The following is a 14,441-nucleotide window of genomic DNA, read 5'->3' on the forward strand; positions in this document are numbered from 1 at the left end:
GGTTTTTCGAGACAGGGTTTCTCTGTATAGCCCTGGCTGTCCTGGAACTCACTTTGTAGACCAGGCTGGCCTCAAACTCAGAAATCCACCTTCCTCTGCCTCCTGAGTGCTGGGATTAAAGGTGTGCGCCACCGCACCCGGCTTTGTTCTGATTCTTTTGAATGTAGTGATTGCAAGCTTGAACCATCACATTTGACTTTTATGTTTTGCCCAAATTTCAGTTGTCAAGGGCAGGTTCCAGATACCTGCCTATTGCTATCAGGTCATGGTGGCCTATGGTGGCCCAGGGTAGCTGCCTAGCCAGAGCCACTGGTTACAGCAGTGTTAAGATAGTGGCTGTAAACACTAGCCCCGAGCTTCAAGGAGGCAGTTCCATTGCACAGCTGTGGCCTTGATTCAGGTGCCTTGAGACACAAGGCTTTGATGGTTTGATTTCTTGTAGCAATGCTCAGTGGCAGGCTTGGTGACCCAGGAAAACAGCAGAGCCAGCCAGAGCTGGGGAGAGCTGTTGACTTGTGTTGGGATCCTGGCAGGGCCTTTACAGTTACTCAGGTGCTAGGAAACAAAACCTTGGCAATAAGGTCTCTCAGGCAAAGGGTGAAGCAGACACATTGTTGGCCATGGAGCTGCTGGAGACTCCAGCCAAAGGAGGCTCAGCAAGGATGTTACTACCATTGCTGACCCAGATTGGACAGCTGTGTTGTTTGGCTGTGTGTGTTATGGTCTGAATCCGATGCCGTTTACAAGGGCACCCAGGCTTTTACTGGCAAAGTGGGCTGACTCCATTGTTCTCAGCTCTATTCTTAGGCTGATGGTCCCACTGTTGTCTTTAGGCTGGACTTGACTTGGGTGCAGGGGACCGAGCCTACACAAATATCTTGTTGACTTTTGCATCCAGAACTATGTATACACTGGCTCTGCAGTGTTGCAGTGTGCACTAGGAGGCAGATGTGTATCCATAGCGGGGGTGCATGTGTGTACATCAGACCTAATTATTCGGCACTTCTGAGAGTCCACTGCACAGACCACGCCTCCCCACACTTCCCTCATTTGCTCAGCCACAACCTTGTTGTGAGGTGTGTTGCATCCTCTGCAGCTTGTCCTCCCCTCTAAGGATTTTATGTCCTGCAGGTAGGGTAGTGAGTGTGCTATGAGTGTGCTAACAGCAGCCCACCCTGGAAGGAGATTTTACAAGAGTTCTTCACTGAATATTCAACCACATAGCCCTGTCTTGGGGGAACAATATAAGGGTCTAGAGAGTCAGGGCTGTTAGTTACTTGATCAAGTCTCAAGACTGAAGCAGCCTTGAGACTCAGGACTCTGAAATTCAGGCTCCACCCTTCGCTCATGAAAGCTGTTGGTGGCTCAGTGATGCAGAGGTGGGACTGGTGAACTAGCTGTCAAGACATTTGGAATAGGAAGCTATGAAGTACAGAAAACTTTTTATTGGAAATCTCTTGATTATATTTCCAGGTGTAGCTCTCATTTCCCAACAAAGCACTGGAGGGGCCTTACCTGGTCCTAGCCTGAGCTTGGCTGCATTGGTCTAGAGAGCATCCTTCCATTGTGTAGGGCTGAAGGGCAGAGGCTACCGTGAAGGATGCTCTGCTCAGCTTCCCTGGCCTCCTTCCTAATAATCTAGGACATAAAGGCTGCTGTCTGCAAAGGCCACTGGCTGAGCCCTGCAAAGAACCCGTGCCCTCACCCCCCTACAGTTCTGGCTCTGGGGGGTATATCTGGTTTAAGTAGGCCATGAGTGTGCCCCTGACCCAAAGGCTGCAATGGCATTTGGCCACCACCGCTGGGCACATTTCTCTGTGGCAGCAAAGCATGCACAGGGGAAAGGCTCCAGTGTTACATGCAGATTTCTAACAAGCAGTTGCGAGCCACCTGCTCCAATGCGTAACAGCTGCTGCCAGTGAGGATCCAGGGACAGAGGAACAGAGCAGGCTGGCAGAGGCACTTGACTCACTCAAGCAAACCTGAAGGTTTACGTCAACCATAAGCTCAGCTTTGGTTTCTTGAAGGGGAACCAATCCAGCTTGTAAAGCCAGGGCCTCGTACAGACTCTGGGACTAGAGGAAGGAGGAAGAGCTCCCTAGTCCTGCTCCAGGCTCAGGAACTTGAGCAGCAGGACACACAGTGCTCCTGGGGCACCGTGTGCAACACAACTCTGAGGAGTCACCACACTGAACATACCCGAGATTTCCTGGGGTACGCAGCATGCTGGGGAAGCCTAACGCCTGCACATGTCCATACACGCAGCCTGAGGGGGCCGCTTGGCCTTTGCCAGGCCATTCCTGATCTCTCCTTAGATGTGACAGGAGTATCCTCACAGGTACTGAGCAATCTTCACGGGAGGCCGACATCCCAGAAGAAACCCTCCTCCTTCCCCAGTGGAACTGCTAACCCCAAACATACTTCTATAAAATATCTGATTTCTCTGAAAGTAATAAATATTTACCATGGTCTATATCCACGCAGCAGCGATTGAGGGAAAACGAGGAAAGAACCTTTCTGTGACTCTCAATAACGAATTCTACAAACAGGCTGTTGCAGCCTTTGGGAAATGGTGGCTAGCTTTGGAATACTTGTCATTTTAGGCAGATTGGCCTGTCATATTGTCAAAAGCACAGGCCCAGGAAGGCAAGGGATGGAAGGTGGGAGAAAGGGAGTGAATGAAAACGGAAGGAAGGGAAGGGGAGAAAGAAGGGTGGGAGAGTGGGGTGGTCCAGGAAGTGATGCAGGGCCCTCCTTCGCCCGGGTTGGTCTCCTTGGTTTTCTTCCTCTTTCTGCCTTGCCCAGCGTTCTAGCCACCAGCTGGAATGTCAGGTGGTTGATGGTAAGGACAAGCAGGTAGGGGCCGGCCTCAGGGTAGACCCAGGCAGGAGGCTGGTAGCAGGAAGAACAGATGACACCCTTTGTGAAGCAGCTGAGGACAGTCCTTGCTGAGGCTCTGTTACAGCCAGCTTCCAGCTCGACGGCCCGAGTCCTCGCCAAGTCCGGCACTGGGCCTGACTGCTGCCATGAGTCTCCAGGAAGTTCAAGAGCAGGGACTTGTAGGTCCCATAGGGGAACCACCCTGTCTTTCACCTGGCCAGAACCAGCATGAAGGCTAGGAAGCAGCTGAGGAAGAGGAGGTTCTCTGCTGGGTCCACAGAAAGGGGGTGCTGCAGACACTCGGGACACTTTTACTGCAGGGTTTCCACAAAGGCATCGAATTCTCGGACATTCTTCTCATGCACAGCCAGCTTCTCTGGTAAGGAGTCCTGTAGCAGGCAAAGAAGAGGGGCTTACTCCAGAAGGCCTTGAAGAGGCAGCCAGCCATCAGTAGAAAAATCAGGAACTGGGCAGTGCCAGGCAAACTAACAGGAAGGGAATCTGAGCAGACACTGGGCTGAGAGAAGGGACAAGTGCAAGGTGGGGAATAGAGGGTAGGGTCGTGGTGTGTGTCACAGGGCTGCACAGGACTCTGATGAATCCCAGTGAACCACAACTCATAAGATAGGTAAACAAAGCCAAAATCATGACAGTGGGAAAATAAAGATGAAACATCCTTTGTATAATATACACACTTACACACAGATGCATGTACAGTAAGTAGATACTAGAACCAAACTGGATTTTTGTTTGTTTGTTTTCAGACAGGATTTTCTGGGTAGCCCTGGCTGTCTTGGAATGCACTCTTTAAACCAAGCTGGCCTCAAACTCAGAGATCTGCCTGTTTCCACCTCCCAAGTTTAATGGTGTGTGCCCTCCCCCACAAATCCCTGTATCTTTAGAGTTCAGTGAACCCAGGAAGTTTTAAAAGGGGACCTCCCCCCACCCTGTACTTTTTGGGTATCAAAAAACCCTGGGAAAATAGGGACAAGGCAGCCACTGAACTTTTACAGCTGACACAGGTCTGTGGTAGGTCTAGACACTTGAACCTTTAGACTGGCTAGAGTTATGGGGTGGCTGAAGTCTTCTTGTGACTGTCCAAGAAAAAGACAATCACAAGCTGCCAGCCTGTCCCAAAGACCTGGGCCTCCCTAGAGGCTGCCTGTCTCTTGATCAGGGCTAAGCAATAGGAACTATACCAGCAGGCTTTAAATTACAGGGTAACCTTCCACAATGGGGCTAAACATAAGGAACCTGAGAAAAGTTGGTGGCTTTAGACACTAAAGTGGCTTGGAAACCTGAGGGAAGTCTGGAAGCCACTGCCCAGGTGAAAGGCAAGCCTCAGCTAACACTGACTAAAGGGTCACAGAGCCTTTGGACCTTGTTCAAGCCAATTATCACACAGCTAAGCTCAGGAGCCCCCCACTTCAGGATCAAATCTTTCTGACTGTTGCTATAGGCAAGTCACTCAATCAGAAATGTTCCCTTCTGTACGAAGACTCAAGGTGAAGCACTGCGCTTTAACTATGTTTTGCTGGATGGGATAGGAGTGAGGTCTGCAATTCAGTGGTAGAGTACTTGTCTTACATAGGCAAGGTCCAGGGTTTGTTCCCAGTTAGACAGACAGTAAGTGTGTAAGAGTATGTGTGTTAGTGTGGTGCTTAGACATACCCATTTAAGTTAAGGACAGGTGTGGGGGCACACTTTGAATCCCAGCAGAGGCAGGCAGATTTCTGAGTAAAAGGCCAGCCTGGTCTACAGAATGAGCTCCAAGACAGCCAGGGCTATGAAATTCTATTACAAAAAAAAAAAAAAAAAAAAAAACCACTGCACTAATACTTCCCTCACCATTATTGTTGGGCATGGCTTTCTGCTAAATCAAACCAAGAGCATTTCCTGGGGCCTCAGATTTCTTTCTGCAGGGCACACAGTCCTACTCCACAGTGAGACCTGACCATCTCATAGCGTAAGTGCCCGAGTCTGCAGTTTGTTCAGGGCACTCTTCTACTCTTCAGATGCAGGAAATAGGAAATGCTTTCTGCAGAGATGCTGTGATCAAGTCTGTCTCAGGACATAAGAAGAGCTGAGTGCAGAAGGAAGCCCTCCAAGAAAGACAAGAATGCTGACCTCAGTCAGGACCAAAGTGTCCTCTGTCCAGTCCATGGGTCAGCCTGGCAGCAAGCAGCAGGCCCAGCAAGTGTGAGCAACACCAAGAAAGCACAGAAAAGAGCCGGCTGTGTGGCCCTGAGAAAACGCACTTATCGTGTGAGCCTAAGAACAGGAGTTTGGTTCTTGGAACCCAGGTAAAGGCAGGAGACAGCAACTCTACAAAGCAGTCCTCTGATCTGAGCTCCACACATGTGTTGTGGCATGTACATGACCCCCTTCCTGCCACATTACATGCACAAACACACAGTAAGTATAAGTGCTGTGAACAAGAAAACAAGCTCAAGGCAGTTTAGGACGACTGCCAGGCACCATGGACTTGGTGAAAGCCAGTTAAAAAGACTCCTTTTCTCTTTCAGCAAAGATAGAAGGCAAGGGCAGGATGGAGTAACAGAAAGAAAGTTCTAGAAGTGTAGCACAGGAGTGACTATCAGATGAGGAGAGGAGGCTGGAGGAGGAGCCCTGGGAGGGAAGGGGTTTCCATACCAAATCTTCCGCCATAGACTGAGCTCCAAAATCTATGGAGAGGCTGCTCAGCTGAGGGGGGTTCTGAAATTCACGGTAGAAGGTCCCCAAGTCCATTGGAAGAATGTCGTCTTTAGAAAAAGCTGGTTTCTTTAAAAACAATACAAACTCAGGTTAGTTCATCTTTGAACCATGAAGAATTAAAAAAGTTAATCTATGTACAAGGCTATGTATGTAATCTATATATGTAGTCAGGAATTAGCCAGGAAAAGTCTTCTAGGCTCACCTAAGTGGGAGGAAGAGTCTTTGCACCTTGCTCGTCTGGAAATGAGCAAGTCCTGGTGATGCCATTCCTTCCCCTGCTTAGGCTTATGATCTAGACCCTTAGACCCTTCAAACGTCTCCTAAGGAAAGGGCTTTTGGAAAACCCATCCAAGCTGAATTTCAAGCAAAGACATGACATTAAAAGTCCTCAGGCTCTAAATGCTGCCCCTGTAGCCTGTATACCACCCCATCCTGAGGGAGATCTCTTGTTCCCAGGTAACAGATGCTTCTAAGTTTACTCTCCAGAGACCAGCAAAGACCAAGGGTGGTGGTGGCAACTTACAAAGTCAATCATAACAAAGTCGTCATGTGTGCTGCCCCCGCTGCCCCCGCTGGAGCCATCTGAGTGCAGGCTGCCATGGAGGGGAGATGTGGTCTCTGGGGACTCCGGGGGATTCACCTAATTCAGAATAAGGCGGTCAGTATAGACTCCGTGAGGAGAATATGGATTACTGTGAGCTGTCTGACAGTTATGGTAGAAATATATTGCTAAAGAGGGCATGGAGGAACCAGGCCGTGGTGGTGTACATCTTTAATCCCAGCACTTGGGAGGCAGAGGCAGGTGGATTTCTGAGTACGAGGGCAGCCTGGTCTACAGAGTGAGTTCCAGGACAGCCAGGGCTACACAGAGAAACCCTGACTCGGAAAAAGAAAAAAAAAAAAAAAAGAGGGCATGGAGGAGCATTTCCTGCACTACATAGAGTTCCAAGCCAGTTTTACCTTTGTAACAAGTCTCTATCTCAAAACAAAGGGGATTGGGGGAATGATTGAATGCTGGCTGCAAATCCATAAGCCAAAAAGCCTAGCTTAGGTCCTGTGGAAGACTGAGTGCCCAGGAAGGATGAGCACTGTCCCATCTACTGGACCCTCGCAGTCGCTGGTGGGCTCACCATAGGATCAGCATCCTCCAGCTCCAAATTCTTGGGAGCAAACATGGCGAAAGGTATGTCCAAACTCGTCACAGTCACCTGAAGAGAGAAAGGAGGAAAGTGCTCCTGCCTGTCCCTCCACAGTAAATGTGGTTCTTACAGGATGCCAGCCTGGAGCCGAAGCCCATCATGCGACCCTGGCTTCCTTGCCTCCCTGTCCCCTATATGTTCCCAGCAGAGGATTATGGGACTCTGGCTGGGAATGCTTAGTCATAGTTACTGAGGAACAATATATTGCAGTATAGGTCTGCTGATTATTAATCCTCAAACTTGCACACACACAAATGCTGCAAGCAATTTCAGCAATTCTATAGGACACTGTGCAGAGGACCTTACTCTAAGAACACAGATAATAAGCACTTAGGCAGAGGCAGAAGGAATCACCTGATTGATGGGTTTGTTGACAAATGCTCCCACTTTTCGGACAAAGATAGTCTCCAAGATGTCATGGGGTGAGGCCCGTCCTTCACTGCTGTTAGACACAGTCTCAGTGTCCTCACTAAAGAAGAAATGGAAAGTGGGTGCTCACTCTCAAACCACAGAACATCTCTAGTGCCTGTGGAGTCACTGCGGAGACACAGCCTGGGGAAGATGTCTGTCCTGACTCTTGGCTTGGAAGATGATGACTTGCTTGGACAACTAAATGTTCACACGTGAATGAAACTTTACATTGTAAAAGTGTGAGCTCCAATAAAATCCTATCAGAGATGCCAGAGACAATCAAACACATTATCCAGACACAGTAAGCAACTCTCACACAGCTACACCTTAGCATTCATCAATACCATAATCAACCTCACATTTTAGCCCCTTATTTCTGATTCCCTAAAAAACCACCATAAGGCCCTATAGTTTAAAGCTGAGTTTGGTTATCCATGTCTCTAATCTCACTGAGAAGGCTTCTGAGTTCCTAAGACCTGACAGTCAGAGCCCTCACCACCCAGAGTCCATATCGTCAGCTACTCCCAGACATTAGCATCAGAGTCCAGGATCAGAAAACTGGAGTGCCAAGTAAATAATAGATCTTCCTTAATTGTGACTGGGGCTGGAGTGAAAAAGATCAGCATTTGATAAGACAGGAATAAACTGTTTTACCTGACTGGCACACACAATTTTTCCAAACATTTCCCTTCCCACCACTATGCCAATGAAAAAGTACATTGGGCATTTTTCCAATGGAAAACTTCCAGGGAGAGGAGCATGTTATTCTTTTTATCTTATGGCTGTCCAGATCAGGGGAGACAGGGAAGGAGAGCTTGCAGTGCTTGCAGTGCAGCTTTCCAGAGACAGTCAGGGTGCAAACTACACAAATGTGTGTGTGTGTGTGTGTGTGTGTGTGTGTGTGTGTGTGTGTGTGTGTGTGTGTGTGTGTGTGTGTGTGTGTGCGCGCGCGCGCGCATGCTCATACAATGTTAAAAAAAAGGAAAAGCCCTGCTATTCTTCTTAGCAGCTAAAACCCAGATAGGTTCCTTACATACCAGCTGCAATATTAGACACTCATCAAAGACCTTAAGGGTTACATCTTGGGAACAAAAACTGCCAGGCCCTGTGTCTATCAGGGTATCCAGGTCCCTGGATGGCCATGACTCATGGAACTCACCTGCTTGAGGGCGTGGCGGCACAATGGGTCCCATCAGAAGGCATGTGCATCACCAGTCTCTCGGGATCAGCCTGGGCACCATGAGTGGGGTGGCTGGGAGCAAGAGTTACCCCGCCTTCCTTCCCAGGAACCATCAGCTTTGGAGGGAATGGAAAGACAAAGTGAACGATGGCAGTGCGAAGCAGCTGGTGAACCTCATAAGCTTTCCCATCTCCAGGGCCTCCTCCAGGTAGGCAGCCATCATGGACCTTAATTCTCTTGGGATGTGGTTACTGAAAGACATGCGTGGTGATGACTACAAAGGGAGAAGGCAGAGAGATAGAGAAACCCTGGCAAAGTCATTCCCTTCCAAAAGCTGGGGATCCACCCACTTAGAAAATCATGAAAGTCCTCCAAGTTACTCTGTTGCTCCTCAGGAGAGGAGGCAGCCCTGGGAAGCCCATGGTCCTCCCCATCTTGAAAGGTACCTGGTGAGCGTGTGTAGTGTTTAAGCCAGCAGTAAACACTACTGGATAAGCCAGGTCAGCCGATCCAAGGCCCAGGACAGCAGGCTGATAGGAAAGGCGAGAGCTTGAGAGCTGAGCAAGAGAAAAACAGAGGGGCAGAGGAAAGGCAAGGAGAAAAGGCAATCCTAGCATGTGAGCCATGCTAGAGCTCAGGAGAGAGTCAGGAGCAGATCCCAGTGGGATGAGGGCCAAGGGTGGGCCAGCCTTTTTCAATAAGGAAAAAGAGATTTCTTTGATCTGGGATTAGGACTCCAGCTCTAGAGCTTCCCAAGGGCCTTTAGTGAGTGTCTGGCTCCCCAGTTCCCTGTTTCCAGCCCAGCAGATCCCCTGGGTACAATCCTGGGGCACATTTCCCAAGTCACCCTATTTTCTCCCTATCCTTGAGATCCATTTGAAACTAAAGCAATCTTCTCTAATCACACCTCTATCACCCCTGGGTATGGACGGCTCCTGTTTATATTGAAAATAGAAAGATTACCAGTCATGGACTGTTTATTTGGAAATCTGATATAAATAACTGTGTGTACTTTTCACATCAACGGAAGGAGGAGGGGTAAATAAAAACCACTATTTTTAGTTGCTGGGTTGTGGCTATGTCCTGCTAAAATCAATTACCAAGCCTTAAAATAATCCCACAGAACATCTGGGGACCAAATAACTATACCCTATACTCTGTTTTCATTTTGTTAAGTAGAAAGAAGCCATCTGATCATCCCCGTTTTCCCATTATGAACTCACTTGATGGGAAAAGGCCAGTCCTGCCATGGGGACCCTCAGAGTGTCCGTCACCACAGGAGTAGGGGTCTGAAAATGTGCCTTTGTGACAGTAAACACACACTGTGCACAGACACACAGAGAGACAGGAGAAACAAGAAAAAAAGAAAAGGGACTTGAGAAAGAAGTGGGAAAGAAAAAACCTCCAGAAGGGGCAGCAGTGAGCAGTGAACAGAGTACTGAGAGGCAGGGAGAAGAGTGCAAGCCGGCTTCCCAAAGCAGCAACCAGGAGGGGACATTTAGCTCAGGGTGTGCCTCTTTGACAGGCAGCTAGAAAATGAACTGACTCAAGTGGGAATGACATGGCAAAACAGAAGCCTGAGCCAGGCATTAATCTGTCGTTAGCTGAAAGGTGTGGGAGGACGTGAGGGAGCAGCTCCCTCAGGAGAGCCTCGAGCCTATGGAGACCAACCTCAGAACTGAGGGCCTTGCTCAGGAAGCCCACCCTCAGCCTGCAGAGACCATGGCAAAAAGCTGAAATTTGCTGGCTATATTATTAGTAAGCTTAGGTGTACATTTCTGTATGACATCCTGGGAATGACTGGGAATACAGTATGTGAGTGTATGTGAGTGTGTGTGTGTGTGTGCACGCGCGCGCATGTGTATAGTCTAGCAGTTGGGAGAACTTGAGAATAAAAGCTTGGGTGTGCTAAACATTTAGGATTCCAAAGCTACTTTAAACACCCTAATTATCTGGGGTTCTCCTGTTTCAGCTTTAAATCTGACTGCCACACATGTAACGTGGCAGAAATGGCGTTCCCTAGCCCCCCAAAATAAAACTGTAGTAAAAAAATTTTAATGGAAAACAACAACATTAAATCTCCCAATTAACACACTGGTAGCTGAGCATGGGAACACATGCCTGATCCTAGCACCTAGAAGACGGAGACAGGAGGACCAGGCGTTCAAAGACAGTCTTGGCTGCACTGCAAGTTATGAGACCTTGTTTCAAACAAACAAAAGAAGTCATGATGTGCATGCTCGTAATCTCAGAAGGCAAGAAAAGGAGAATGGCCACGAAGTCATTCAAAGGCAGCCTGGTCCACGTAGTGTGCTCTAGGCCAGCCAAGAATCCATGCAAAGCACTACCTTAAAAACAGAAACCTAAACAAGTTAGATGGGAAGAGGATGAAGCAACGAGGCAGAAGGTAAAGGAGCCTGAGGAGTGTGGGGTGATGTCAGTCTCAGCCCATGCTGATTACATAAGGCTGCGCTGCGCTTCCTGGGGATGCTGGCATCAGAATTCAGGGCAGGACTTACTGAAGGAACTGTGTGGCCACTCAAGACTCGCTCCCGTGGGAAAGTCAGTGGCTGAGATGCTTGGACAGAGGGCGTGGCCAGGCAGGTAGAGAGGGCGTGGCCAGGCAGGTAGAGAGGGCGTGGCCAGGCAGGCAGATGGCTGTATCAGCTTGAAGAAAAGCAGTGCTTCTGCATGTTGTTTTCAATTTTATATTAAGTACTTCCTGCTCTTTGGTACATAGTCTACTATTATGAAGTGAAATTTATTACTTATTAAGAAAATAAGCAAGGAGTGGTAGTAGACACTTTTAATCCTAGCACTCAGGAGGCAGAGGGAGGTGGATCTCTCAGTTCGAGGTCAGCCTGGTTTACAGAGTGAGTTCTAGGACAGCAAAGGCTAGTCAGAGAAACCCTATTTTGAAAACAAAACAAAACAAAACAAAAACAAAACAAAACTAAACTAAAAATGGAGCAACTAAATCAACACATGCATGTTAGAGTGATCTCATCACCAAAGGGCATAGATTAAGTTTGGACAACATTCCCTAAAGCCCACACGAATACACACAGCCCCCATAACCCTTTTCCTACCTGGGAGGGAGGGGATGTGGAAAAAGATGTGGTACACACTTCCTGAGAGTCTTCCACTGACGGGTACGCGACCCCTGCGTCCTCAGCAGTTCTACCGTCGGGAGGGAGGGAGGGAGGGAGGAACGACGATGGAGTTTATATAATCACAATAGCCGACTTCAGAAAGTATGCAAACAGTGCTTAGGAAAGGCTGGGAGCTGTGTCAACGAGTTCTAGCCAGAGATTATAAAGCCAGACAGCAAACCAAAAACCATTTTTCATAGTTCACAAAGTCCCGACATCTTGCAGTCCCCAAATAACCTGGAGGAGGTGATGTGGCCACAAACCTGAACACCCAGTTAGTTCCTAGATACGGTGGCTCAGGCCTTGGTGTACCTAACAGGCAGCAGCGAGAACAAAACTAGCCTTTTCATTTCTACCCACATGGCTCGAGGCTGCTATTGCTTAGCTGTAGCTTGGGGGAGACTCGTCTCAGCCCTTACCTGTAATTACAGGGGTGCATAGGAGAAGAGCTGGGATAGGGACGGTCAACAAAGTGATCAATGATAATCCCCATGATAGGTGGGGTCCTCTCAAATTGCCTGTAATGCAAGAAGCACAATACAGTATTTGTTAGAATATCTTCCAAGTCACCTTCAAGTCCAGAGGGCCCATTATGGCATAGTCACTTCAGGTCTACCCAGAACCTTAATGCTACAGTCTCTAAATATAAGCCACAACTTTACTTCTGGACAGCTTGGCTAGGGACACTTAAAATCTCCACCATGAGCCGGGCGTGGTAGCGCACACCTTTAATCCCAGCACTTGGGAGGCAGAGGCAGGCGGATTTCTGAGTTCGAGGCCAGCCTGGTCTATAGAATGAGTTCCAGGACAGCCAGGGCGATACAGAGAAACCCTGACTCGGAAAAAAAAAAAAATCTCCACTATGACAGTGATGTGCGCACGAGCACTTACTTTCTTTCTCTCTCTCTCTCTCTCTCTCAAATGCATTCTGGGAAGGGTGGCTTTCAGCTCTCATCAGCATGAACTGTAGTTTTAGCCTTGGAGTTCTGGAGAAGCCAGAACTTTTAACATCCTTGGAAAGCTCTTAATGGACCCTGACCTCTTCCTCACCTGGTGGACATGAATGCCAAGTTAATTCTATAAGCACAGGAAAGAGTGAGGGTGCCCACAGGGGTGCCCACTGTTCCAACTCGAACTGTCTGGAAGCCTAGAAGAGAGGAAATATCAACTTATGTCCAAAGAAGGCTGACACCAACCGTTCTTGGCCAGCCTGCTATCTAGGTCACTGGCATTACTTGCTGATTCAGCGTACAAGGAAAGCAACTTCACTCTTGTGTGTCCACACTAGCATATACTCTCTACTGACCTGATGTTTAAAAACAAAAAGAGAGAGAGAGGGATTTGGTGGCATGCACGTCTTTAATCCCAGTACAAGACAGGCAGAGCAGAGCAGAGACAAACCACAAGGAAAGCACTGGGCCAGTAGCACAGGGCTTAATCAGCATGCAGGAAGGGGAGGAGAAAGACATGAGTGAGGTGAGAGGGGAGGGGAGGAAGGGCAGCAGACGGGAGGGGGAGAGAGGGAAAGGGAATGAGAAACCCCACACACTGAATTCCGGCTGAAACTTTTCAAAAATTAGTATTTCAACCCTGGTAGCTCCTTAGTCAACTGGCACGCGCCTCTTTATGTTTCCTTACTGTAGTATACACTTTAAAGTTATGGTGTGCTATACAAGGTTAGTCACGTAGCCAAGCAACAATTGAGCCCATCTCTGAAGTCAGTACAGCTCTTAACACCACAAATGTTTCTGGCCTGAATGCATACATACCTTCTCCTAAGCCATTCAGTTGAACTTCCCCAAAATAAATCCTGTAGGGAATGAAAAAAAGAAGTGACATCCCACTCTACACTCTCGAAGGCCATGGCTAAAACACTGAGAAATAGCCTAAACAAGCCCCACTTTCTCATCTGCACGGACAACTTTCCTCACTCAACTAAGCCCTGGGCACAAACACCCATAAGGTGATAGCTACATAAGACACAATGACCCATAAGCCTTTAATCCTAGCACTCAGGAGCCAGAGGCGGGTGAATCTCTGTGAGTTCAAGGCCAGCCTGGTCTACATAGCGAGCTCTAGGATAGCCAGGGCTACACAGAGAAACTCTGTCTCAAAAACAAAAACAAAGAGAGAAGACAGAGGGATGGAGGGAGGGAAAGGGGGAGGAAGAGGGAGAGGAGAGAGAGAGAAAAAAAAGAAGAGAGAGAAGGAGGGAGGGAGAGAAGGAGGGAGGGAGAGGGAGATGGAGGAGGAAAATAGGCTGAGATGGCAGAAATGGCTAGGTCCTCCATAAATACCCAAGCTTCTGTGGCAGGTCCTTTACCTGTGGCAAGGCCATTGCATCCACCCTTAAACGGTTTCTTGTAAGGCTTTTGCCACAGCAACAAAAAAAGTAACAGACACAATAAGAAATGAGTGAAGACTAAAAAGATCTATTACAGCCAAAGTCTAATAATTCTCAGCCGGGTGATGTTGGCACACGCCTTTAATCCCAGCACTCGGGAGGCAGAGGCAGGTGGATTTCTGAGTTTGAGGCCAGCCTGGTCTACAAAGTGAGTTCCAGGACAGCCAGGGCTACACAGAGAAACCCTGTCTCAAAAACAAAACAAAACAAAACAAAACAAAACAAAACAAAACAAAACAAAACAAGTCTAATAATTCTCAACAAACACACAACTTGATATCTGAGAGAGAAATGTTAGGGAACTGTCAAGTTAGAGTTAAGGAAGACTTACTTGGTAAATATTCTCAGTAAGTTTGCTCCTGTGTAACTGGCAATTATCTTTGGTCCCTCCATACTAAAATGGTAGTCCTACAGGTCAGCTCTACTTTTGACAAAGGCTAAAATCAACAGCTCCTCTCCAACACAAAGCATTCCTGATGACTTTACTACATCCCCTCCCC

General features: G+C 48.1%; 1 protein-coding gene across 8 annotated transcripts in view; it reads right to left on the minus strand.

The window, feature by feature from the left end:
* Window positions 1-1,417: 1,417 nt before the first annotated feature.
* Atg13 (autophagy related 13) overlaps window positions 1,418-14,441 on the minus strand; it is a 35,986-nt gene continuing 22,962 nt past the window's right edge. Inside the window, exons 7-18 of one of the 8 annotated variants that reach the window (NM_001355417.1) lie at window positions 13,307-13,347; window positions 12,588-12,684; window positions 11,957-12,055; window positions 11,475-11,565; window positions 9,609-9,707; window positions 8,832-8,915; window positions 8,365-8,501; window positions 7,149-7,263; window positions 6,726-6,803; window positions 6,119-6,235; window positions 5,533-5,661; window positions 1,418-3,269 (exon numbers count right to left, since the gene is read on the minus strand). In NM_001355417.1, the coding sequence (NP_001342346.1) occupies window positions 3,192-3,269; window positions 5,533-5,661; window positions 6,119-6,235; window positions 6,726-6,803; window positions 7,149-7,263; window positions 8,365-8,501; window positions 8,832-8,915; window positions 9,609-9,707; window positions 11,475-11,565; window positions 11,957-12,055; window positions 12,588-12,684; window positions 13,307-13,347 (1,165 nt within the window). In that variant the 3' untranslated portion in view covers window positions 1,418-3,191. Of the gene's footprint in view, window positions 3,270-5,532; window positions 5,662-6,118; window positions 6,236-6,725; window positions 6,804-7,148; window positions 7,264-8,364; window positions 8,502-8,831; window positions 8,943-9,608; window positions 9,708-11,474; window positions 11,566-11,956; window positions 12,056-12,587; window positions 12,685-13,306; window positions 13,348-14,441 lie in introns of all 8 variants that reach the window. The other 7 variants (NM_001355416.1, NM_001355420.1, NM_001355419.1 and 4 more) reach the window with 7 other exon arrangements.

Source organism: Mus musculus, chromosome 2 (assembly GCF_000001635.26).
Source record: "Mus musculus strain C57BL/6J chromosome 2, GRCm38.p6 C57BL/6J".
In the NCBI taxonomy this organism is placed as follows: domain Eukaryota; kingdom Metazoa; phylum Chordata; class Mammalia; order Rodentia; family Muridae; genus Mus; species Mus musculus.